This window comes from Lampetra fluviatilis, chromosome 22, assembly GCF_964198595.1.
Source record: "Lampetra fluviatilis chromosome 22, kcLamFluv1.1, whole genome shotgun sequence".
NCBI lineage: Eukaryota > Metazoa > Chordata > Hyperoartia > Petromyzontiformes > Petromyzontidae > Lampetra > Lampetra fluviatilis.
In genome coordinates, this window is record NC_136296.1 from 2,137,660 (window position 1) to 2,165,008 (window position 27,349).

General features: G+C 43.3%; 1 protein-coding gene across 1 annotated transcript; it reads right to left on the reverse strand.

The window, feature by feature from the left end:
- Nucleotides 1-1,367: 1,367 nt before the first annotated feature.
- Nucleotides 1,368-8,264, reverse strand: LOC144938610 (olfactomedin-4-like). Its single transcript, XM_078866598.1, has 5 exons — nt 8,177-8,264; nt 7,565-7,723; nt 5,291-5,497; nt 3,533-3,704; nt 1,368-2,515 (listed from the first exon to the last, which is right to left on the reverse strand). Exons 1-5 carry the CDS (start codon nt 8,237-8,239, stop codon nt 1,725-1,727), a joined length of 1,392 nt encoding a protein of 463 aa, XP_078722724.1. The 5' UTR covers nt 8,240-8,264; the 3' UTR covers nt 1,368-1,724.
- Between the last annotated feature and the right edge of the window lie 19,085 nt (nt 8,265-27,349).

Sequence of the window (27,349 nt, forward strand, 5' to 3'; positions counted from 1 at the left end):
CCTACAATATGACAGTGCGTGGCATGGTGTCTAAGTGCAGTTGCGTTTGATGGGTCTCTGTGTGCGACAGGTGCTTTGTCGAGTTAAGTTTGTTGTTGCCTGTTTATTGTTAACTGCAACATCATGTACATCACGTCAGTTGCATCTGTTGTCGGTGCAGTGTAGGACATCGGTAGTTGCATAGCTGGGCCACCCTTTGTTCTTGTTGAGGCGGCTGCATTGTGGCTAAAACGCAGTGCACAGTGAGGTTGCTACCCCTTAATGCCCACGACCTCTGATTAACACGGTTGTCTACGTATGGCGCGAAATAAGTTCAACATACTGTATTCTTAGGTTTTTTCGGTAAAGTCACGTAGGTAAAAAAATTTAATTAATGAAAGTAAAATAAAAAATAAAATAAAAATCACGACGTTTCGGAGGCAACACATGCTTCTGTCTTCAGGTGGAACCGTCACAGCACGATAGCTGTATCAAGTGAGAGAAATTCCAAGAACACAGTATTTGTATATATACTGGTTGAGGGTGGGAGGAGCCAAGGTAGGCCCTGAATATTATTTTTGTGAGGTTCGGTGCGGCTGAAGCACGCTGTTAGGAATGAGCCTTTGTTGTGTAAACTAGGTGCGGATGATGTAAAGGTGCGTGTAAAAGGGACAGCCTTTTTGTTATGTAGAGATGATGCGGCTGAAATCGCTGCCAGGAAATGAGTCTTTCTTGTGTAGAATGGTTGACTGAGCTCAGTCAACCATTCTATACAACAAAGACTCATTTCCTGGCAGCGATTTAAGCCGCACCACCTCTACATAATAATAGGCTCAGCCAACCATTCTACACAACAAAGACTCATTTCCTGACAGCGATTTAAGCCGCACCACCTCTACATAATAATAGGCTCAGTCAACCATTCTACACAACAAAGACTCATTTCCTGGCAGCGATTTCAGCCGCATAATCTCTACATAACAAAAAGGCTGTCCCTTTTACACGCACCTTTACATCATCCGCACCGAGTTTACACACCAAAGGCTCATTCCTAACAGCGTGCTTCAGCCGCACCGAACCTCACAAAAATAATATTCAGGACCTACCTTGGCTCCTCCCACCCTCAACCAATATATATACAAATACTGTGTTCTTGGAATTTCTCTCACTTGATACAGCTATCGTGCTGTGACGTTTCCACCTGAAGACGGAAACTTGTGTTGCCTCCGAAAACGTCGTGATTTTTATTTTATTTTTATTTTACTTTTATTAATTTAAATTTTTTACCTACGTGACTTTACCGAAAAAAACCTAAGACTATGAATCCTTGCAGTCACGAAAGCTTCAAATCTAGAATTCAACATACTGGTTGGTGACCAACTCCCGAGTTGCGCAAGAAATGTTTTCTTTATTTATGTTTAAATGACGTTAACAACAACAAATACCGAACTGAATAAACACCAATGCCACATTCACAGCATCCATGCATTGGGTTGTCATAATTGGAGCATAACGTTTGTTTGATATAATTTCTATGTATGTCACACCTGGAGTTTGTCTAGGTCTACAAATGGTGCAGCATCATCTATTTGAAATGAGGTAAACAAATAACCGATGCACGCTCATTTGAAATATTACATGGTGCAGTATATGCCCTTGGCAACTATCAATAATATTCTACAGATTTAATTGTTGAAGCTCTCATACAATAAAAGCCCTAAAGAACTACGTATTATTGTTATCAATTATATGGGTTTAAAGGTCACATCATAAGTAACCAAATATCCCTGATTATACATGTACAGCTTGTGATCAGCTGGGTTGTAGTTAAGGCTGCTCATCTTTTCCAAGGGCTTCGAAATCACGATGCTCATTAACCTTTCTTGGTTAGTTTTGGTGTCAAATGCAAAGTAGATCTCTTCAGTTTTAAGGCTAGAAGTGCGCGTGAGGTACAGGACTCCACACACCACGAAGCCATTGCTAACCGAGGGTTTGTACTGCGTGGTGGTCCAGCTGCCGATAACAGCAAGGGAAGTATCATTAAGTAAAGCAAGGGACAACTTCCCATCAACTGAGTAAATGACCCACAGACCTTGTTCATCCACAGAGAAATCGATATCAGAATAGGTAGAGCCCAGGTAAGGATACAAATTGCTTCCTGACGCTTGGGGGAGATTTACTCTGGTAATAGTGGAGGCTGTCAGGTTATATTTGCAAATAGAGACACCAGTAGAGCATCTGTAAAACATGTGATTTTTGTACATCACTGCATCCATTCCATAACCACAATCAGATCCACAAGAAAGGGTCTTTTGTTCCATCAGCACATACGTCTGCAGTGCCCGGTAGTTAGCAAACATCTGCATCACAGTAAAGTAAACCTGATTGCTGGTTATCACCCAGTACACATCCTCACGTCCCTTCAGTGGGAGTGGGTCTTTCCCAAAGGCGCCATATTGGAACGCTGCACCTTGCATGTTCAGAATGTGAATATATGGTGTGCTGACGTTCTGCAAGCCACCGTGCACGCATGAGCCTGCAAAGAAAACACACTTTAGAAAATGTTTTTTACGTTTCCATTAGGAGAAAAAGTTCATTGAAATTTTTAATTATCATTTTAAAATGAACAAACACGTAAACTGTTTTATTAATACAAATATACAACTTAAATCTCGGTCGTCACCACAGGAATCGGTAATGTCCATCACGACCAATGGATGAGTGTAACACCAGGATTGTTTAGTCAGGGCCACACAAGAACTTACTACTTTAACTTTTTTTAATATTTCCAGGGTAATCCACTTATATACACTCCACTAAACTAATAGGGAGACATTTTAGACACACAATTGCTATATTGCTGCTCTAAGAGGGTTTTTGGTCGTCATCGCGAAGCCACCCCGCCCCGACTGCTTCCACCCACCCATACCCACTGCTGTCCCCGGTCACCACTACCACTGCTGTGTACCCCCCTTCCACAACCTCCACCCCTACCTCTACAAGTCCCTGGTCACTACCATTGCTTTGTGCACACTTCCCCCACACCCTCCACAACCCTCACCACCACCACCCAAACAAGTCCAACCCTGTGTCTGGAAGAAGAGGTGGGGGGGAATCTGCCATATGGGGTCGATATTGAGGGATTTAGCAGTAAAATAAAAATCTAACACAAGTCAAAAAAATGCAAACAACATTTTCTATTAAGGACAACTAGGATGTGCAGATGCAACAAACAAATGCAAAGTAAAAAAAGAGCTTAGCTCAGAATTTCCCAACAGCTCTGACTCCTGCAGCTCTGAAGAACCATGGCCACGTCTAATGTTCGTGGTTGGCTGTCTACAAAAGAGGATTCAATCTCACACGGTGTGCCACGGATGCAGGAATGGTTGCGAACAGACAATAATCCACAAATTATAGCGATTTATGGATTATGGCATCACGGATTATTGTATTTCTGCTGTATTTGAGTTGCACTTGTATTGCACTTAACCCTACCCCTATCTACTGCAGTGGACGTATAGGGTGAAGAGAACCACTGATATATGGAACTCACCTATGGGGGGCTGCTGGCCAGGATTGCTGCCGGGGGGCTGGCCAGCATTAGAGGCCTCCTCTTGGCAGTCCTGCAGCTGCTTGCGCAGAGTGTCCACCTGGCGTCGGATGAGCAGCACGTTGTTCCTGTCGTACCTCTCCAGCGTGTTCACCACCACGCTGACGTTCTGGATCTGTTGACCAGGATGGAGTTATAATACATTGCATCATGAGTGTTACAAACAAAAAGTTTTAGATTTATATACGCCAGAATTCTTCAATGAGTGATATGAATATTTCAGGACTTCTGTTTGCGAAGTAGAAACACTTCTAAAATATTGTTGCACGTGACAGTCAACTGTAGGGGAAGGGCTACCAAATGTCTGGGAGACTAAAATGAGACATGTGCTGAGCTGGTAGGGCCCTCCCTCCATCAGCCCCACCTACTTTTACATGGACACGCCTACTCACTCACTATTCCCGCCCATAAAGTTGGTTTTCCTCGCTCTGTCTGACATTTGACCTGCCTCCTGCTCTGCCATGTGAGAACTGGAGTGCCAGGAGAACAACCCTCTCAAAGCGATAACATCAACATTGTATCCACATAAGCCATATTCACGTGGTGCCTTATTTTAAGGCAGAAGCAGTAAACTATAATTCCAGTTCAGATATATTTTAATTGAGCTGCCTGCATATGTCTTCACGTGAAACTGCTAAATTCACCGCTACATAGCAAGTTGTGTTATGAGTTGCTGCACTGAACATTTACAACAATGAATAGTAATCAGTATTACGCTTCCTTCTCTGAAAGAAAATGACTTTTCATATATATGGCACGATTACATTTGTATAATCAATCATTAATACGTTGATATGTTTCTTTAAAAATACACTTCATTCGGAGGAAAAAAATCTTCAAATCATAACCTCAGGAATCTCTAACAAAGTATTTTGATTTAAAATCTTGTTTCGTTTTCATAACCTACCAGTTTATTTTATATCATACAGTAAACGTGATATTCACTTTTTTTTCAAATATTTGAATGGTGAATAATACTTGGAAGCTGCAACCCTGAACCCTTTAACCCCCCCCCCCCCCCCCCATACATCCAGGAACCCCAGGCCCAGTGATCCTGGCACCCACATCTTGTCAAATTACATGAATACTCCATTAACTAACATGCTCATGTCTTTACACTGCCACGTGTTAGGCACTTGCCTACCCCTGTTGTGTTCATTAAAATAGGAACCCCCGACCCTGTGAAATGGCAACAATAGGCTCTGTAATTAAGCACGTGTATGACCTGTAATGGTGAGCAGTATGTTTATTGAAGAAAGTGCACATGTGTGGAACACGTAAATAAATATCCAAGAGTACTGAGAACTGAAACCCTTTCTACAACCTAATAGCAATTAGACATAGGACATTAAAACAGGACAGCAGTGATGTAATAAACCATTGTGGTTTAACATAGTAACAATTCCTCATTTCTTTGCAAGCAATTTCGCTAAGGAAGGCCATTTAATATCGGAGTGATTTATGCACGGTTTCTGTCTCCATGCTCTTCCCCTCCGACTAACCAGCCCACACTGACCAGGGCGATGAAGTATGGTTAGGAAGCACAGTATGATCGAACAACCCCCATGACCAGAGTGGAATGACAAAGGAATGTAGTTTTTTGTCAGCATGTGTGTATTTTTACACATTTTCACGAGCATTTCCATATCACAACACCCCTGATGGAAACAATTGCGTGCCTTTTTGACAATCGTGACTCACCGAGAGGTGGAGACGATCGAGCGTGGCGCTGGAGACCTCCAGCTTCAGCTGCTGCACCAGCTGCTCCATCTCCCTGATCTCCATCCGCAGCAGCTCAAAGTCCAGCTCTGAGTAGCGGTCATGGCCCTGCTCCATTCGCTCCACGCGCGCCGTCAGGTTCCGAAGTTGTGCCGTGTAGCGCACCAGCGTGGCGTGGTTCTCTGCCACCTGTAGGCGTAGTTTGAAGATTATCCCCTTCCAACGCATTTCAATCGATCTTTTACACGTGTTGACTTAATAAACAACCATTTATATTAAATGTACGGGACTGTTGTTGGCAGTGCTGTAGTCATATATATAAACTTAGCGTGACTATAACAGCACGGTTGGCTACGGTACGGTGCGTAAGAAGTTAAACATACATGCAATTAAAGGTTGATTCGTCAAGGAATCTTTGAGGACAGGTTAATGCCCGGGTGTTATCAAATACTGCCCTGGGCTCCCACAAATATATGAATTGCTTTAGAACTGCTCAAATACAACACTACAGCGCAATGATGAGCCCTAGAGACAATTTAGTCATTACAGCCAAATCCTCAATGGCTATTACTCACAGAGATTTAGTTTCCTAATTTAAACTTTGATTTAGCTCTACAAACCACATTCTATTTTATGTGTGCCTGTGGTTAAATCATGAGCCTACGTGCTTATATTAGGTTTTAGAATTGCGTGAGTTATTTACTTGCTTGCTTTTAGCTCTGTGCAGTACCTTACGACCTCTGGGTGAAACGTGCTTTATAAGTGTCAATTATTATTGTTAAAAAACCCACGACTGAATTAACCGGGATGAATAACAATGGAGAGGTCGACATGGGCTATGGGTGTTGACAAAACATGAGTTTGGAAGAAATGGAACATAGAGAGATGCCCCTAAAGCTGTAGCAGCAGCCCTGGGCCCTCATCAAGCTTCATCCTGACCTGCTTGGGGAAATACTGTCGTGCCCTCTGCAGTGTGAAATGGGTGACTGATAATTTCCAGAGAGTGTATGGTATTTTTTAGGCCTGCAATGATGGTCTTCTACAGGGATTCCAGGAATTGTCATCACATTATGACAACTCAATTAAAAAATGCATTACTTTAGCATTGTGGTGCATGGATAATCACTAATGGTTGCATATAAAGTCTGTCACGGTGTGCCGAAGCATTCATGAACTGATAACCTTCCAGAAAGTAACGATACAAGGGTTATAGTATTTTCGAGGCATACAACAAGAAACATTTTTTTTATTTTAGCAGATAAAGGCCCACTGAACTATATAGCTATTTTTTTCAGAAGCGACTTGGCCATCAGAAATGATAGCTAAACCCAGTGGCTTATCATCATGTGGAAATTTATAGCAGCCAAATACTCTTAAACGGATGTTTATAAATGTAGAGGCAAAAAACAGAGGACCCAGAGAAAAATCCATGCCGCCACGGGGAGAACATGCAAACTACAAATATATGGGCGTCAGGGTCGGGCTCGAACCCACGATCTCCTGTATACCAGCCAAGGTAGTTAACATCTCGCCACCGTGGCACCCCACACATGAAGTCCTCATGCCTTACTATCCATACTGTTTTTTTTCATCCTGACTAATTAAATAATAAGCTGCATACTTTATTCAGTGTTTAATTTAATACATTATGCAGATTGTTATTTTTTATGACTGTGATGTTAAATTGATGTTATCGATGCTTTGTTTTTTTTTGATCTGCAAAGTGACCTGGATGTTTTCATCCAGGACACCTTCCGAATTAGACTGTTTCGTGTTATCTATAATAAAGGATTTTTTGGGTTAGATCGCGTAAATATAAATGTCATTAATCCCACTACCACTAAACACATCTGATTAGTAAGGTTTTTCACGTAAAAAACATTCCAATTCATTACAAGTTCAGCACACCGGTGTGTTGGAGAGTAACCACACAACATTTACAATTCGAGTACAACGTTTCGCCGGTAGTTAATGTTTCGTGTTGATTTCCACGTGTGTTGTTGGGCTGAATGTGTTTTCGGGCTGGAACGCATCTTGTTTGGCATGATGGTGGGCTTCTAGAATCAAATTACTGAACATGCTAGCAACACGTGGAGCAACATCACATAAAACGTCAGACATCATGCAGAACACGTGGTACGACCTGAAAACACATCGGAGAGTTATGCAAGCACCACCGTGAAAACCTACACAGTCATGTTTCATGTTGGCTTAATGGGCAATGTTTAAGCTCCTGGTGAAATAAGAAGAGGTCACCTTCTGTGACTCCACCGTGACGGCCGTGGCAATCGTCTGGGTGCTGAGCTGCAGCTGCTCCACCGTGTTGGCCGGGAAGACGGGGTCCGGCAGATAGACGTTACACACGCACTGGCCCTCCGCATCCCGGGAGCCGTTAGTGGAGGCGCCAGGGACCAGCTTGGAAGCGAAGATCGCAACGTGAAAGCACATCAAACTCGCATATTTTAAAACATCACAATTGCATATCCACCGCAATATTTAAAGAGGCATTGTTCCCAAATTTTATGCAAAATTCATTAAGTTTGCTTAGTAGACTACAAGACCACGAGAGATGGCGATGGCTTGGGGAAGCCTTCATCCAGCAGTGGATACATCATGTCTGATGGAGATTATACATGTAGAATGCATAACATGTCATCATTAGCTATTAGCCATCGTTCATCCAGAAAGTTTTAAGGAAACCCGCACTTAATATCAACCAGGTCTATTATAACACACAGCAGCACCAATTCCAGTATATATCTTATTATGGTTGTAGTTACTTGGCAGATGCCTACTACAATCGACCAGTGACCCAGTATATATTCAGTCAGACAGTGAGCCTGGCCTGCAACAGCGCGCGTAGCTTACATAAGTGGAGCAAGCGAGCTCCTGGAAGAGAAGACCGAGGACGACGCTGAGCAGTGCCTTCATCGTGACTGCTGGATGAGCTACAGCTGTAGTTGTGTCCAGGTGCTCTGGTCTCGTATTTATGGGAGTGCCACTCCCATGCCATGCAAACACCCTTTGTTCTCTGTGTAGTGGCAGACGTCACAGGGGAATTACCCCATGGATTTGTTTTCATTGAGATCTAAATGAGTGCCGGGGAAATCCACATGTAAAACAAATGGGAGATAAGTTAATGGTTTACTACGTCCTTTTTGTTCCCTAGGGTGATTCATCGAATGTCTGCCAGTCTCTACGAAATGCCCCCCGAAAGTAATACCCAATCTGCTTAAATAACACAATGCTGTCTGTTCAGGCTTAATTTAATCGTTTGAGTCTGTTTACTTTTTAGAGACTGTGTAATGACTCTCTTTACTTTCTATTTGAGGACAAACTGCACAATGAGCAGTTTAAAAAAAATCCTCTTCCCCTTGCTAATAAGTTGGGTGGAAATTCCAAGCCAAGTTTTACTTTCCATTACTTCCTAGAACCCTTTAATTTATATTCCATGGGCCTCCATGGGCCTCCAGTATGTGTAACCTGAAAATGCATATCGTCAGTCATGATCTATCCACTGCTGGATGAAGGCCTTTCCAAGACGCCATCTCTTCATGGTCCTACTATGCAACAATATGCCTAGCTCCTGCACATAAGCAGATTTCATCGCTTCTATCTCTGCTGAAGCTAGTGGAACTTAATCTAAATGATTAATGAAATGTGTAAATGTCAATGATTTAAATTCATTTATCCGATCTTTAATACTGTAATACTGAATATAAAACACTGGATACATTCAACTTTGTATAGTAATACAAATAGTAATTGTAAAAAATATGTTTTACTGAAAATATAAACGTATTAAAAATTATGGATATATAACGAAATCAATAAGATATGATAATAGGAATGCATATTAAGTGATTTTATGGTTGAACAACCGCAATGACCAATAACGCATGGGGAAGCCTTCATCCAGCAGTGGATTGATAAAGGATGTGAATTATTAATAATTAGAATTCGTTTTCTTTGGCATTTTGTGCTCTTCAGTATGTTGTACACGTCTTCATTAATTCACGTTTTAATAGATACTTAAAATTGTTAATACCCACATTCATGAATATACGTTACTAACAGTCGGTTAAAGCAGCCACTCAATTTCTGAGTTCCTTACCTGATGAAGCTCAAAGCAGTTTGGGCTAAAAGTCATATTATTTAAATTCAATCATGACAAGCACAGTACTAAGCCGCTGGTAAGAAGCTGTATTAAGACATGATAAATACACTGGTACATCGAAACAATGTTTGTGTAAAACTGACAGGCTTATCAGGTGTGGGAGTGTCACCGACACACAGGTTGGCATAAAACTACCACCACGTGGCCTCACCCGAACACAAATGTTGGTTACAAAACCCTACAAACATTGTAAGTCAAATGTGTGCACTTCACGTTTGAGGTACACTTAAGCAACGGTGAGCAGGGCAATGGATAATGTTCTGAAAGACTTTCATGCAAATTCATGAGTAATTCTATTCTGAGCAATCATAACTACACACTATTCCATGAATATCCCAAATCCCTTTGCCTATGGAATTTGAAAAGAACATTTAGCTCAGGGTTAATCACCGGACACAATCCATGATTGTCTTCTATAAACCAACAGTGTCGCCGGTTCATGAGAATACAAAACAAACAACAGTATAAATGATTAATGTCTAGATGTTGCAATCGTGCCCTTTAGATTACCTTGCCCATAAGTGTTGTAACACGTTTGCGTGTGGAATAGAGTCCGTCAATTTTTGCACTCCTGGAGGCTGGTGCCGTTTTATAAAATGTTGAGAAATTGTGATGGCACGTGTGATAGACTTTAATAATAATTATGCGTTCTATAAGCTGTCATTGCGATTTTTAAATGTGTTAAAGTACACTGGAATGTGTTTATTGATAACCATTCGTAGTTACTCTAAACTACAAGAGATGATTTGCTACAGGAAACTATAAATATCACCTATGTTTTACCATTAAATCTGTTGCTATTCGACTCACACCTTCAAAATCACAAAGCTTCTCCTGGGTTCTGATTGGAAATGCATGATTAATTTGTTACGCAAATTTTTGAAGTTATTTCAATACTGCATGAATTGATCAAGTTTTACTCTGATGATGAGAACGAGAAAGGTCGACACCAGTCCAAAAGTTAGCTTGTTTAAATAAATGCTGCTACATAATATTGGTCTGAAAATCCAATCGTGCCGATGGACTAAAATATGTTGTACGTATGTATGTTGAACTTCTTTCGCACCGTACCTAGCCAACCATCTTACTCGGAGATGTGTGTATAAAAATCCTTGCAAATATGAGGTTTTTTTGGTAATCAGGGTTTCCCTTCGTAATATTTTCCCTGTAATTCTGCACAATAGGGCATCAGTTTGATAAATAAAATGCTGCCGTGTGCCCTAACAACATCCTGCGTGTTGAGGTTCCCAGCCACCGTCCCGAACACCTGTGTAGTCTATCCATTAATCAGTCACCGATTGGTTACTTTGAATATAAATGAGTTTGAAGCTCATAATACCGACCGTCAAAGTATCCTTAATATTTTACCTTTTAATGTTAAATAAGTTGTGGTTTATTTTTGTCGTTTAAATGTAGATTTCACGTTGTTTTTCTCTACAATTGTTACACTTTTAACCTAACACACACTACATTTGTTCCATTGTGCAATTCTTACCGTGTTACAATCTGTACTTAATCCACATCCAAGCTGAAAACTGCAGCCAACTCACCTTGAACCGAATTACAAAATAACACAATAAATACGCAATGTCTCCTTGACATAACAAAGATAATCGCTTGTACTGTCAGCGAGTTTCATCGGCATATTACGTGCCCTGAACACAAGTGCCTTTGTCTCCTCTGGGTTTTTCCTCCACCTTTAGAATCAACATTACGCTTAAACTATTTTACTGCTAGAAATGTCCACATAGTAAGCCACTTCGTTGAGCTATCATATGCGGCCAGACCGTTTCTGAAAAAAGATAAAATTATTTAACGTGTCCAAGGAAGTGGCATCTTTGCATGCCTTGTGAGGCAAGGATCCGTTGTCATGTGGTCAGCCAGGTTACTTGTGCACGTACGATGGGTGGAGTGGCACGGGCGAGAGACTGGCTCTCTCTCACCTGTGACCACAATCACTTGGGTTGGCTTGTCTATTTTGTAGACTGGCTGCCGCTGGTTAGTGCAGTTTTATACGGTGAGCAGAACAGTGGAATGTATCCAACTAACCCACTCGTGCTGTGTCTATATATTTTGTGTTTACTCTAATCAAGGGTTATCTACCTGTCCCCGCGTGAGTGTAGCGGTTAACGCGCTGAGCTACGACGCCAGCAACCCGAGTTCCGATTCCCGCTCACGGCCACCACCACCAGTGATTATTTTAACCAGTCTTGGGCTTCCCCGAGGTCGACTCAGCCTCAAATGAGTACCTGTTGCGATGTGTAAACATTGCCACTCGGGCAGGGGTGTCAAAAACACGGCCTGTGGGCTGTACCTGGCCCACCAAGCCCCTTCCTCTGGCCCAAACCCTTTAAAAAATGTTACAACTTACTTATATACATATATTTAAAGCCTCTACCTAAATTCAACCTGAATTTTAAACGGAAATTTATCTATAAATCAACTTTTTTTCCCACGCTTTCAGATTTTGAATTTGAGGCACAGCGCGCCAAATCCCCCATTTCAATCTCCGGTTGAAATTCAAAGTTAAAATGTATGGAAAAAGATAATTATTTTTTCATTGTGATATAATTCGTATTGCCTTATTATGTTATCAAAGAAAAGGAAGGTGGACAAGGTGTGTAGATTTGTCCAATAAAATGGAGTAATTCATATGTATTAGTGGAGGTTAATGAAAACCAAACATTGTGAATCCAATTATGCAGAGAAATACAACATATACCCTGGGAAGATGCGTGCCAACACAGTTGACGAACTCGAGAAATCGTTGAAAAAGCAGCAGTCCCTCTTCACGAAAGTGAGGCGTCAGTTAAAGCTAGCTCTATAACTGCACAATGTTTCTGCAGAGGCATAATCGGGAGATGCATGCTTATCAATGCAGATTTAATATGTCCAGAAAAGCAACAGGCCTTTGCTAATATTAGCCTCTGCAGAAACACTGTCGCTGAGAGTGTCATTGATATATATTGGAGAATATTAATGAGCAACTTATGGACAGCGCGCAGTCATTTTATGCATTTTCGGTTTCTATTGATGAAAGCACGGATTTAACTAACGTGGCGCAACTTGCAGTTTTCATTTGTGGTGTTGATCAAAATATGTGGAGTTTGTAGAGGTGGTTCCCATGAAAGACACCAAACCACAGCTGTAAATATATTCACCAGTTAGGTGGGTGCCATGGACAGAGTGGGTGTAGACTGGTCAAAAGCTATGAGTTTGGCCGCAGACGGAGCACCATGCATGGTGGGTAAGAGAGCTAGAGTTGTCACAAAGAAAAAATTAGGTACCGTCAATCCCGACCGTCAGTTTTTCAGTGTGCAGTGCATTTTACACCAGGAAGCACTGTGTCGTAAAACATTGCAAATGGGAAATGTGCTGGCCGTGGTTACAAACACCGTTAATTTCATTCACGCAAGGGGCCAGACCCACAGGCCCTTCAACTGCCTTCTTGAAAATGGTCAGAAACCCCGCAGACTGCCATATCGCACACGGACATTCGTTTAATAGGCTGGGGAGCGGTATTGCAAAGTTTCTATGAATTGTGTGGTGAACTACAGTTGTTCATGTAGCAGAAAAGGAGGGCTATGACAATGAACGGATACGGGATCTTGTTTCATGGTCGATATTACAGAACATCCGTCTTAACACCAAAATGCAGAGGCAAAATAAATGGGTGACAGATGTTTATGACAGCATTCGCACTTTAGAGATCAAGTTTCAGCTGTGACTCGGGAGACAACGGCAGCCGGGCGTGGTGCTGGCCACCCATCCCCTCGTGGGTGTCGGCCTTCATAGGTGCTCGCTAACAGCACTTGCCCCAATAATCTGTTAAGGCTGTAAAGGTGATCTTTGTCTTTGTTGCGAGTCGAGTGGAGGTGGGGCAAGTGCTAAGCAGCTAAGGGGACTATTGTGTACCATGACACACATACATGGGGCACGCGCGCACGCACACACACACACAGACGCACACACCAACAGCAAAAGCTTTAACAGACTGTGGGGGCAAGTGCTGTTAGCAAGCAGTGCCTATGAAGGCCGGCACGGCACACGAGGGAGTGAGTAGGCAGGACCATGCTCGGCCACTTTGGATTCTGCAATGCCAATGTTAACATACACCGCACCAGGTACGCGTTTGAGGCTTAGTCAATCTAGGGGAGGCCCAGGACCCATTCAAATAATCGTCACTGGTGTTGGTCGTGAGTCGGGAATCGAACTCGGGTCACTGGGTTTGTAGTGCAGTGCACTAACCATTGCACTACCGCTCCCCGCACATACACACACAGGGGCACACGCGCACACACACAAACACGCACGCACACACGTGCAGAAACACTCCCTGCGTGAGGCTGACACATTACATCTCACGGAGGATCGCCTCGCTCAAAATATTTGTTCAGCGGTTCAATTTACAAAGTGCAAGTTCACGTTTTAAATCAATGTAAAAAAATCGTGGAAGTTGGTTCGTAATTGCGTGTGTTCGTAAGTCGATGACTGCATGGATACAGAATAACATCCCCATGCTGTTAAAACGCCGCAATCTACCTAAATTCACCCAGCAGAAGGCTTGTCGGTGATCCAGGCCTTGCCGTTGACCCAAATTAATAATATCAGAGGTCGAGTGGCCACCTCGGGGTTTCAGTTTCAGTTTAATTTATTAGGATTTACCCTGTGAGCCATTCGGCTCTTGATTTGGGTTCAACCGCAACAAACAATAAAATTACAAGATACACCTAGAATTCATTGTACACAAATCTGAACATCACATACGTAAACAGTAAAATCCTACAGAAAAAGCACAACTCGTCCATGCTGTGTACAAAAAGTGCAAAAAATTCCATTTCGATGTTTGATTCTAATAACAATCATAATACAATACAGATAAAAATTTTAAGTATAAATCTATACTAAATAAAACAAATCGGGCCAAACCAAGCCTCTCTAAAACTTACTAAAACAATGCTATATAAACAACGTAACAGTTTTCCCAACAAATGTGATTAAAAGTTTACAATAGCGACACACACAACACACATCACTAAACCTAGCGTCCTTCGCTAGCTGCATAAGTCAATCCATAACAGCCGGATTAACAATAGCAGTAGCAGCGCACTATAATCAAAATACATAATAAGTTCATACGTCGGTCATCTATAGCTATATTTTTTATTTCAGGCCACAGGATAGCAGTGTCAGCCATCGTTGTACGACTCCTCGAGAGCATTTTTGAGTGATCGTCTTGTTGGTAACGATCCAAGCTTGAGTTTATTTGTGATAGCATTCCAGACCCTGGGGGCATCTATAGAAAAAGCCCTTCCTCCAATATTTGTACGGCAATTAGGAATGCGAAGCTGGTAAATGAGCGAAGATCTTAGCTCATATTTGTTTTCCGAAACAATAAGGAGATCCATGAGGTAATCTGTGGATTTTTTAGTTAATACATCGTAAATAAATAATATCTGATGCATAAGACGTCTATTATTAAGAGATGTTAAGTTTGACCCAATGTAGAGATCGCAGTGGTGGGTCCTACAGTATATGGGCAGTTCAATGCAAATCTTAAGGCCGAATGATATCTTGAGTCAAGCTTCTTCAGAACAGTACTGGTTGCTGATGTATAAACGATGTCACAGTAATCAAGTAGAGGCATTATGGTAGCTTTTATCAATTCCAAACGGAACATAGGTGGAAAACAGTGTATGTGTCGATAGAGAAAACCTATTTTTTGTCTTTTTAGCAATATAATCAATGTGTTCTTGAAAATTCAGTTTTGAATAAAGGATGGCCCCAAGATACTTATAGATCTTGACTTGCGCTATTTAATCATTATCTTTTGAATGTAATTGGGGAAAAATCACGTCCTGTTTTAGTCCTGGTGAGAAGCATAGTACCTTTGTTTTAGCGGTATTCAGGACTAGTTTAAGAGCAACCAGCTGATGTTGTAGTTTGTTGAAATCACCCTGGAGCCTAGAAATCACGTCATCAGGAGAGCGGCCAGCAGTAATAAGTATCGTGTCATCTGCAAAAAGATTTACCCTGGAATGATCCAGGTCAGTGCCTAATTCATTAACATAAAGAGAGAACAAGAGGGGGCCGATGATTGAACCCTGAGGAACCCCTTTTGTTATATTAGCACTGTTTGACCTCCAACCATCTGTGAAAACAGTTTGGAAGCGAGAAGAGAGGTAATTTTAAAACCATTTTACTGAGTGTTTGGAGAAACGAAGTAAACCTAGTTTACTTAGTAAGATGTTGTGATCTACTGTATCAAAAGCTTTTGATAAGTCAAGAAAAAGACTGGCGCAGTACTGCTTTTTATCAAGGCTACTGTAAATGTGATTGAGTCTAATGCAGCGAATGCTGTGCTGTATTTTTTTCGGAAACCTGATTGTTTTCTATTCAATATATTGTTTTTCGACAAGAAACTGCTAATTTGATAGTTTAGTATTTTTTCTAAAATTTTAATTAACGGAGACAGAATTGAGATCGGTCGGTAGTTATTTGGATCATCTTTCGGGCCTCCTTTGTGAAGTGGACGAACATAGGAGTGTTTCCATTCCATAGGTACTGATGCTTCTTTGATGGATAGGTTGTGAATATGGGCTATCGGTTTGTATATTAGGTGACCAACACTTAACAAAGCAAAAACTGGAATACTGTCCGCTCCAGTAGTAGAGGACCCTTTGAGGTCAGACAGTTGTTTTAGAACATTATTTTCGTGTATATGCTGGAAATTAAATGTTTAATGTTTGGTCGGTGGTTTCCGAAATTGCATGAGCTGGGGTTACTCCCAAAACATTTTCTAAAAGGTCACCAGCTTCTGAAAAATGAAGGTTAAAATTGTCGACTATTCTTTGGGGATCTGAAAAATACTCATTTCGGTTTAACGCAACGGGCAGATTATCTGTTTTGAATGTCTTTCCAATGCATTTGATTGTTTTCCAGAAGATCCTGGCATTGCCATCTGATTCCAGGAGAGTTGAAAAAAAATACACATTTTTTGCATGTCGTATTTTTTTGACGCATCTATTTCTTAAAATCATGTATTCTAGCCAGTCATTTACCAAGTTACTTTCATGAGCAGATGCCCAAGCCTTGTCCCTAGTTTTCATTAGCTTAGTAATTACAGGATCAAACCATGGTGGACGGTTGCCTTTAATTTTAAATTTAACCAACGGAGCATGTTTTTTAAGAATTTGCAGAAGTGTTGATCTGAAGGTCTCCCAAGCCATAGTCAGGTTTTGGATATCACAAACCTTGTCAATATCTGAGTGAAGTACATAATTTGTAAATGCCGCTATGCTGACATTTCTCATGGAGTGCTTCTCAACCAATTTGGCGGGAACTTTGGGTTTGGCCGATATCACCCCAAATATGAAGGAATGATCGCTAAGGTTATTACCCAGAACACCAGTCAGTGTGAAATTGTGTGGGGCATTTGTCAATAGGATGTCAAGCAGTGAGGATTGTCCCAGATTTTTTAAGTTTGGTCTTGTTGGAACATTTATTAATTGAAATAGGTTATATTCATCTGTAGTAGGTTCAAAGAGACTTGGACGACGTAGTCGGAGGCACACTTATTTATTAAACGTTCCACTATATACAGGCCAAGGTATACAACACTCGAAGGGGTATCGTCTCCTTCACCCGTCTAACAGGGAGATCCCACAATCTCTATCCCGGCTAGCCTACTCCCAGGCTCTCCACTACAGAGCTAGGAGAGGCTAGTGGACTCAGCTCTGGCCAAGCTGGGATTACGGCACCCTGAGTCCCCAGACCGGCTCTTACAAGAACATCGGCTCTGGGCTCTCGAGGCCACACCACTGGCTTGCCCTGGTCGGTTCTTAGAAGGACGGCGATCCAGGGGAGTCCCAGGGCCTATCTAGCCGGTCTTCCTTCTTCGCTGGTTTAAGCTAAACACTGAACCCCGAGCCCACCGGCTCACCGCCTTATATAGCAACTCCCCCACCGAGGGGTGGGGCCGTCGGGGATCACAGCGCCGTTTTAGCCCCCCAGGCTAAACGGTGCGGACGTGGATGTAAGCATCCTTCCGCGTGCAGGCATAACCACCCCTGGTGTGTTTGTTCGCCCTCCCGTAACACCTTTACACATCTGTAAAATTCATGACAACAGCCGATGGGTTCAGCCAATTCCAATTCAGATCATCCACTAAAACTATTTCACCTTTAGAAAGGCTCCCAAAAAACTCTCTCAGTGCGGATGCAGCTTCAACATCTTTACCACTAGGCGGTCTATAACAACACACTACTAATATCTGTTCATTTTTCGGGAGAGTTAATTTGATAGTCAGAGCTTCAAAGCAACATTTTTTAAACAAGGAGTGAGCTGGTTAACATGCTACAGTATTACGTAAATAGATCGCATTTTCCACCCCTTTTAGACCCTCGGTCTAGCCGAAAATGGTTGTAGTTATCAATCGTCATCCGCAAGTCATTTATGGAAGGAGTGAGAAACGCTTCTGTAAGGCAAAAAATGTCTGGGTCCTAATTTGCCACTTCTAGTTTTAGTTTACTTAAATTAATTACGAGCCCTCTGATGTTGACATGTAGAATACCAACACCTGTTCTGCTAGAAACATCTACAGAATTTAACGAGTTATTTCCAGTTGGGCCTGGATGAAACTCAACACCTCCCAGAAATAAGAAAAGCAGAATTAATAGTTTGCACATATATTTTCTGTGAGAGTATGTAGAGCGGCGAACCTTAGATAAATAGCAGCCACTTGTAGATGGTGATATTTTTAAGAGAAGAATTAAGTTTAGAAGGAGTGCAGGTGAAGTAATGGGACAGAGATATGGTTTAAATGGATACAAAGAAGAAGTGTAGAAGTGACGATACGCTGTTTCATTTGCTGGTATAGTGGCATAGCGAGCAACAATTTTGGACGAAAAGTAACATGGGTATCTGGTGGTGTAGTTGATTGTCGCACGAGATATGACCGGGAACGATAGCAATATGGTACATAGCAGGATAATTTCCATCTTTAAAAGGCTGCGGTGTGTGAGAGGCTGTGGTGAGTGGTTGCGGTGTAATAGAGGTTGTGGTGTAATAGAGGTTGTTGTGTAATAGAGGTTGTTGTGTAATAGAGGTTGTGGTGTGCGGGAGGCGCTGGTGTGTGGGAGGCTTTGATGTGTGAGAGGTTTTGGTGTGTTAGTGGCTGTGATGCGTGAGAGGCTGTAGTTTGCGAGAGGCTGTGTTGGGTGAGTAGATGTGGCGTGTTAGATGTTGTATGATGAGAGGTTGTGGTGTGAGAGGCTGTAATGTGCGAGAGGCTGTGGTGTGCGAGAGGCTGTGGTGCGCAAGAGGCTGTGGTGTGCGAGAGGTGTCATCGTCGTATGGAGTGGCTTCGCAGGAGAGCTGGACGACATAGACCCAGGACGTGCCCGGTTTCTCTTCTCCTAGGCTGGCCCTCGCCTGTCCCCTTCTCCTCCAGTGGCAGGGCCGCGACAGCGCCAACAAAGCGGCACCCAGCGCCACTCCGCCCGTCGAGGTGTAGAAGGCCATCTTGTAGTTGCGCTGCGTGGCCTCCACCAGCCAGTTGGCGATGCACTGGCCCATGTGTCCTGCGAAGCTCTGCGTGACGAAGCTAATCCCTATGCCATAGGGCAGGCGAGCCACTCCGTCGATGTCGTCCTTGGCCTGGAGCGGGATGTGCGTGCTCGGCACCCTGCTGAACGCCAGGAGGTAGGCGGCTGTGAGCAGGGCCTCCACCGTGTCCTGAGACACGTACACCGCGCCCGTGTTGGCGAAGTCCACGAAGGCATGCAACGCCGCCCCGGCCACGCAGCACAGGCGCACCTTGTTGTATATGTCGAGTTTTGAAAAATTGATAAAAAAATAAAAAGTAAACGAAAATTAAAAAAAATTCAGAATTTACAGAAATCATGCTAATATATGTCATTATGTGCATTGTGCTAATTATGGAGATAATTGTATTAATTTATGCAAATGCATGCGATTATGCTAACGTGGGTAGTTATGATTAGGCTTAGCTTCGTTGCCCAGGGTCGTATCATCAATCGGGATAATGCAATTATTCTTGCTTAAACATTTATTGATTATATCTTAGTGTGTTTATGTTAGGTCTCCAAATTCAAATCTCAACGCAGGATACAGTTCTTATAAATAAGATTGTTATGCATGAACTCAGGAAAGAAACCCTCATACACTTCTGTGTTAAGCAATTTTTATTCTAAAGAAAAACATGACACTCTAATATGCGAACTCTCATGCTGGGAATTATGCACGGTACCATCGGGGAAATTTCCCTCATTGAGCAGTACATTTAACCATCAATGATTGCGTTGTTTCACTTTGGCAACCGCACATATGATTAATTCCACCACTGAGTAACACGAGCATACGAAAGGCAATAAAAGCAAATTATTATACCCCAAAGGCAAAAGTATACGTCAATAGATTCATCGGCAAGATGATATAATTAACGAAATGTCTTGGAACAATGGTGTGCGACGGTGTGCGTGCCCTCTTACGGGAGATTCTTATCTTTGGCTAAGCTTTAATTAATTCGTGGACAATATTCTATGATAAAGAAACAGGTTTAACACAATAGTCTCTCTCTGTGAGCGTGTAGATTCGTGACGAAGGTTTCAAAAGTTTAGTTTATATCGATGAACTATTGGTAATGTATGCGATTAGAAGAAAATAAAATAAGGAAAAAAAACGACTAATGTACTTATAAACGACGTATTCTTATCACTCGATGAGCCGCGATGCCTTCACGGCCAGCTGATGGTTCATGCACTTTTATAATTGGTCTTCTTATGATTGGCTAGGGTTGGTTCCATTGTGTGGGTGTGTTGGATTGTCCCCTTGGTAAATTCTTGTGTGAGCAGACGCCGGGAGCGTCGTGGGTTTGTGAGTGTGGGGGAGGGTATACGAACGGCGGCAGTGAGCCGCCGCCAGCTTTCTCTCTCTGCTGCTAGATGAGCGGCGTCGGCACGATGCTGTCCTTGAAGAGGCTCGGTCGCTCGTGGCGCTCGGTGGCGCCCGGTGGCGCTCGGCGGCGCTCGGCGGCGCCCGGCGGCACTTGCCGGCGCTCGACGGCACTTGGTGGCGCTCGGCGGCGTGGCTCTAAATTTTCCGTGGTGCTGCTCGGTCGATGTTTGGCACTTTCCGCCCTCTCTCGCGGTTGATGCTGGAATTCTCGTCAGCTTAACTCGGACTTCAGTGTCTCGTGGGTAATGGTGCCCAGAGCAGAATGACTTTCGAGCGATACTTCTTCTGTTAGCGCTGAATTCGTACTGAATAGCATGTCACTACTCAGCGAGCCTCGCCATCCTTGATGAGTTGCGGAGTCTTCTTCTGCTGACGAGCTTCTTCTGTCGGTGATCTCGATGTATGGCCGTGTCTCTGGTTATATCTGAAAAATCTCTCTGCTTGGCACGCCTTCTTACAAAGGGCTGGAACCATTCTTTGTGTTCGTTCGTCTGCTTGTGGACACAGCTGCATGCGTGTCCGTGTGTGTGTTTTTTATTGAGGCATCTGTTAAATCTCCTTCCTCAAGCCATCTTTTCATCCGTGGAACACAGATGCCCAACCTGCAATAAAGCTCTCTTTGAGAGACACTTTCCTCGCTCTGGGCATTACATTCTTTGCTATCCCGTGCTGCGGGAAGACAAAGACGGTTGAAAGGCTCTTTTCCTATGGAGTACATTACAACTTGGTTAGGTATGACTGACTTATTTCGCTTTTAATTCTTCTAGGTGACCCTTTGTCTACTACTTAGTAATTATTATTTGGTTTGTTTTTATTCAAGATTGGTGATTTAGCATTACCGCGTATTTCGTAGGTTTTACTAACCTTCGTTCCACTGCCTGTATCCTGGGTTTGTGTTGTTTGTTCTCGAGTGATTATTATCTGATATCCCGAGGTTAGGAAATTCGGATTGGCTTAGGAATAACCCTGACTGCCAGAATTCTTTGATGCTTCGGTCAGGTCGTGTAGAAAATTATTAAAGGTAAAAATAACATTAGTATTGAATTAATAAATGAGTAATGATCCACTGATGTAGATTGTAGCCTGGTTTTTAATTGGAGTGTGAGGATCGATAATGTTAGCTTAATCTTTGGTCGCTAAGTTTTGGGTTTTTACCGTTGTTAGAAGAAACATGAAAAAAGTTAACCAAAAGAAACGCCTGTTTTATCCTGCGTCGGGGGGGTGTGTGTTGTTTTGACTTTATGACTGACCCTTTCCGTCGGTGGGAGGGGAGGGGGTGTCCTTTCATTATCTTTTATGGTTCCTCTCCGGCTCCCTGTTGCGAGAGTGACAAGGCAGCTGCTCGAGAAGGGGGGGGGGTCCATTTGTTTGTGCTCCCAGCGACCCCGTGAGTGATTATATGAAAACAAATTTGGCAGAATTATTCTTAATATGAATTTTGGAAAAAAGGTCATATATCCCACATTCTCCCCGTCCGTGTTAGCCAGCCTGCCGGTGAACTCGGCATTAAAGATGGGGTTCAACACATTCGTCAGCAACGCTGTGGCCTTACAAGTAAAAGTATACAACAGGCGACGTCTCGGACAATGACCCCTCTTTTCACAGCACCCCACGGCTGCATATTGTGCCATGTCAAAGTTATAGGGGTGGTCCCACGGTAGGGGGTACACACAGGGAGAAGGTTTTGGGTGCCATCTTAGCAGTGTCTCAGCATGTGGTCCTTAACTTCACCCCAGTCCACAGACAAATGGTTGTGCTTCACAAGTTCAGTAGCGCACGGAAACGTACACGGAAACCACATAGTGGTGTGACAGCGACCAAACAATTCCCAATGATCCCTCAGGCTATGCCGTTTGGAGCTTCGGCCCCTGGCAGGGTCACCCATGGTGGACAGGCGGGGGATGGGAAGGGGTGAGTGGCTAATTCCGTCACGTCAGCGGTGAGCCAACATGCTTCAGGGCAGATCCTCCAATTGTCTTGGTCTCCTTGCCATTGAATCCAGATCCTGTCCTGGTTAAGCATCGCGTGAAAACTGACACGCAACAGTCTCCTCACGTTAATCTGCTCACGCACAGGCGTCATCCATGGACTCCGTTATCACCTCCCATACCCTATGAAACTCGTCCGGCGACCAGCAAGTGGCAACATGAGCAGGCTTGTGTGGCTGGAAGCTCTTAGTCATGACCTGGTATGGAGGTGGTCGCTAAAATATGGCACAAAAGAAGCAGAACTACTATCTCACTAGAACTACAGTTCAGAAGAGAACCCATGCTTTTAAGAACTGGTGGAGGGAAAGGGCAGAGGAATTCCAGCACTTTGCAGACACAAAAGAACTCCCAGGTCTCTTCAACGCAACCAAAGCCATCTCTGGCCCGATAAACCAGGGCATCATGCCTCTCCGCTCCAGCGATGGGACAATGCTAATCAAGCACAAGGAGGCAATACATGCTCACTGGCAAGAGCAGTTCAGAAACCTCTTAAACAGTAAAGCTGTTGCAGATGAGAGTGTTTTAAATTAGATCATACAGCGACTTGTCCTTTTTGAACTAGCCTGTGAACCTCTGCTGATTGAGGTACAGAACGCCATTAAACAAGTGAAGGATAACAAGGCTTCTGGCCTGCATAGGATTCCTGCTGAAATTTAGAAGCATGGTGGTGCTGTCCTAAAGTATAGACTCTATGCCATCATCTTGATGATCTAGAATGAGGAAGATACTCCCAGTGAGGTTGAGAGATGCCATTATTGTAACCATCTTCAAGAAGAGTGATAAAGCCGACTGTGGTAACGACAGAGGCATTGCCTTCCTGGCCACCACTGGCAAGATACTCGCCAGGCTAATACTCAATTGTCTTCTTCCTCTCGCTGAAGAACTGCTACCCGAGTCTCAATGTAGCTTTAGACCAAGCCAAAGTACTACTGACATGATCTTCTCTGCTTGACTACTGCAAGAGAAATGTCGTGGTCAACATCAACCTCTCTACATGGCCTTCTTTAATCTGACCAAAGCCATAGATTCCATTAAGCAGGAGGCCCGGTGGAAGACCCTGCTAAAAAATGGCTGCCCTATAAAGTTTGTAAACACCCTCCGCCTCCTTCACGATAATATGCAGGCAATTATTCTCAGCAACGGCGCCATGCCTGAGCCAATTGTCATAAGGACCGGCGTCAAACAAGGATATCAGATTTCGCCAACACTCTTCTCCATCTTTCTTCCAACCATGCTTCATCTTACATCGGACAAACTCCCTTTTGGTGTAGAACTAACCTACAGGATGGACGACAAACAGTTCAATCTCTACCATTTCGGAGCCAAATCTAAGATCATAGTCACATCTCTAGTGGAGCTACAATATACAGATGACAGTAGTCAGTGCCAGTACGGAAATTGATCTTCAGGCCATTGTTGATGCCTTAGCTGAAGCATACACCAGGATGGGATATACATTGAAAGACCAGAAAAACAAAAGTACTATTTCAAAAAGCAGCCATCATTCCATGACCTGCACCTTCAATCAGGGTCCAGGATACCTTATTAGAGAACGTATATTTCCAGTAATTACCTTATCTTTGCAACTGTTACACAAGTAGACATCGACGAGGAGATTAAACATAATGTTGCCAATTCCAGCGTGACCATAACATTCGAACCACCAAATTAGTGGTCGACAATGCTGTCGTGATCCCTACACTCCTGTATGGCGAAGAGATGTGGGGAACATATAGAAGATTCCTAAAGGCACTTGAGAAATTCCATGGAAAATCCTTGGCATTACCTACCAGGACAAACAAACCAACGTCAGCGTTCATCTTGGAAATCTCGAGTCCATCAAGTCACAAAGACAACGCCATCACGAAACTGACAAACAGGCACAAAGGAAAGAACGCACCCAGGCCAGACAGGACACTCAAATATTTAAAACGATAAATAACACATGCTGTCACTGTGACAAGATATGGGGTTCCAGGATTGGCCTTATCAGCCACCTGTGTACTCAAAACCCTGACCATTATTACTGTCCGTGGACGATCATCATACTCGTCCTCGAGGGATCCCAGATGGTGAGTGCACATTTGCACCGTTCCTCTGGACCACATGGTGGCGCTAGGGTCAGCCTTCTGTGTATTGCACTTGCCCCTGCCCTGGCTCCTGTTCTGTCCTTGATTTGACCTCGGCCTTGAGACATTGACAGTCCGGGCAGTCCTCGACATACAAACGGGTTCCGATCCTGAGATTCGTTTGTAAGTGGAACAATTCGTAATTCAGACCACAATAAAGTACCGAATATAAATGCACATACGGTCAGTGCTATAAAATATGTTACAGTTCAACATAGAGCAGCATTGTTAAACTTATAAATAAGAATAAATATTGTAAATTTGATTGTAATATTGTATAGCAAATTAAACATAAAATAAAGTTACGTCAATATTTAAAAAAAGTTTGGTTTTAACTTACCGTGAGTCCTGATGCTGGCTTGCTTGTTGGAAGGGGAGTAATGAGTTCCCATAATTGCGCACACACACGGGGGCGCGAGCTCATGCACGCACGCACACACAAAACAACGACAAAGATTCCCTGTGTAGATCTCACGGCATGTTGGGGAAAGTGATGTTAGCGAGCAGGGCCTATGAAGACCGGCATGACCTTCATAGGCCGTGGGTGGCGATGTTTATAAACCACACCAGGTACTAATTTGAGGCTGAGTCAACCGAGGAGTTTAAGGACATGTGAGGTGTCGAATGCTCGCTGGTAGGTCACGGAACAGACCCAGGTACCATGGGTTTACAGACTGAGATGATCGGCAGATGCACCACCTGCGCACCTTACTGTGCCAACTTGCCATGTTTTAGCCGCCTGGCGCGCCGTTCGTTGCTGTGAATATCGCTCCTCTGCCCTCTCTGCTGTTCGTAGCGAAGTGCGCTAATCGCTACAACCACCGCTCCCCACAGCATCAACTAGAGCCGGTTACGGCATGGACTGGGATGGTGTGGCCGGATCACATGTACTGCTGCCTTCATCTCTCCAGTGGTGGCATTCACATATCGCTACGTCAACATTAGGAACCCAAGGTCATGCTCGTGGTAATGCCTCACACTGAGAGGATAGTCCATGGCCGAGAATCAAACCCAGGTTGTTGGGATCGTAGTGCAAGGTACCAACATTGCACATGAGCATAATGTTTCGTGGCAAACATACATGTATATATGTATGATGAACTTCTTTTGCACCATAAGTAGCCAACCGTGCTAATCGGAGGTGCAATCTAACGTCGGTATATATTATTCAACAACTCATCCGTTTCTCCAAGCAAAGTGGACTGAAGGGTCGAGTCATATGAGAGGTGTTTTGTCGCATGCCTACGATCTAAGCACTTGGGGGGGAGGGGGGCAAGGGTTGGTGGGCTCCAAAAAAATTGTGAAACTCCCCAACTCACTGAGCTGCAAGGGGAGCCTGGAGGTGGCAGTGAAGTGAGTGAATTTAATCCCTTTGTATGTGCGGGTTTTGTCCAGCTACTCCAGTTTCTTCCAACATGAAGCCAAACTCATAATTTGTACTGGCCAAACATCCCAATGCAGGAGCCTCCCCTGAGGTTTTTGTGGATAATCAAAAGGCGTATGTCACTGGTATACAACAGAGGTGGAGTGGTGGTGAAGTGGTTAGCACTCCGCGCCTTTAACCGGGCGACCACGGCTAACACCGGTGGTGAGTGATACCTAAAACAGTCCTGGGCTTCACCGCTTCACCAACCTACAATGAAGATGGTGAAGTATGGTCAAACAACCCCCACGACTAAACAACAAAACTATATATATTTTTATTTCACCAGGTATGGCACACCGAGCTACAAAGCTCTTTTGCAGAAGCGATCTGGTCCCAAATGATAGCTCAACGAAGTGGCTTTTCACGTGGAAATGTTTTGCAGCTAAAATACTCTAACGCATATTAATTCAAAATGTGGAGGGAAAAACCAGAGGACCAGAGAAAAATCCACGCGACAATGGGGAGAGAGGAGAACATGCAAACTCCAAATATACATTCTAGATTTGAAGCTTTCGTGACTGCAAGGATTCTTACTCTTAGGTTTTTTCGGTAAAGTCACGTAGGTAAAAATAAGCACGTAATAAGATAATAGAATTAATAATTGAAATAAAATAATAAATCACGACGTTTCGGAGGCAACGCAAGTCTCCGTCATCAGGTGGGACCGTCACAGCTAAATTTACTGTATCGAGTGAGGCAAAATTCCAAGAGACAAGCTCTTAAATATAAGTTAAGTAGGAGGGAGGGAAAGGGCTTATCTGAATGTGGTCGCCAGTGAATGGAACGGGTTGGGGGGGTTGGGCGGGGCTAAAAGAGAACCAATCGGTGTACCTCGACTTGGGGTTGTAACCGGTGTTGGCTGATAATCCAAACATAAAAAAGGCAGTACTGTTAAACGCTGGTGGATGTCAACACTCGGTAAAGTAGAAGAGTACCTGTAAAATAAGATGGTACAAATATGTGTAATTTAATCTTTTTTACATGGTTAATAACATCTTTCCAATGATTACTCAGTTTGTACCCATCATCACGGTTGAAGTTATGTCTGTGTTTGTATATCTGGATGGCTTCATGTACAAACCTTTGATGGTAGCCAGAAAGTTTGCAGAGCACCTTGGTCTCGGAAAAGACAATATCATGAGAGCCCACAGCTTTGTAGCAAGGTTCGGCAACGGCGGAAGACTCAATTTTGCCGTGTTTCAGATCTGACTTGTGCTCGCGGACACGATCGGAGACATGACGTTATGTTTCCCCAATGTAGCAATCACCACAGCTGCAACTCAGTTTATAGACTCCAGGGTATTGAAAGTCAGGAATGACATATTTTACAGATGGGATTAGATC

Excerpts from the sequence above, each read along its gene's own strand:
- LOC144938610 (XM_078866598.1), bottom strand. The coding sequence starts at position 8,239 with ATGAAGGCACTGCTCAGCGTCGTCCTCGGTCTTCTCTTCCAGGAGCTC. Across the intron at positions 5,498-7,564 it reads TCACGGTGGAGTCACAGAAG|GTGGCAGAGAACCACGCCAC; the intron begins GTGACCTCTTCT and ends CTACGCCTACAG. Across the intron at positions 3,705-5,290 it reads TCGATCGTCTCCACCTCTCG|ATCCAGAACGTCAGCGTGGT; the intron begins GTGAGTCACGAT and ends CCTGGTCAACAG.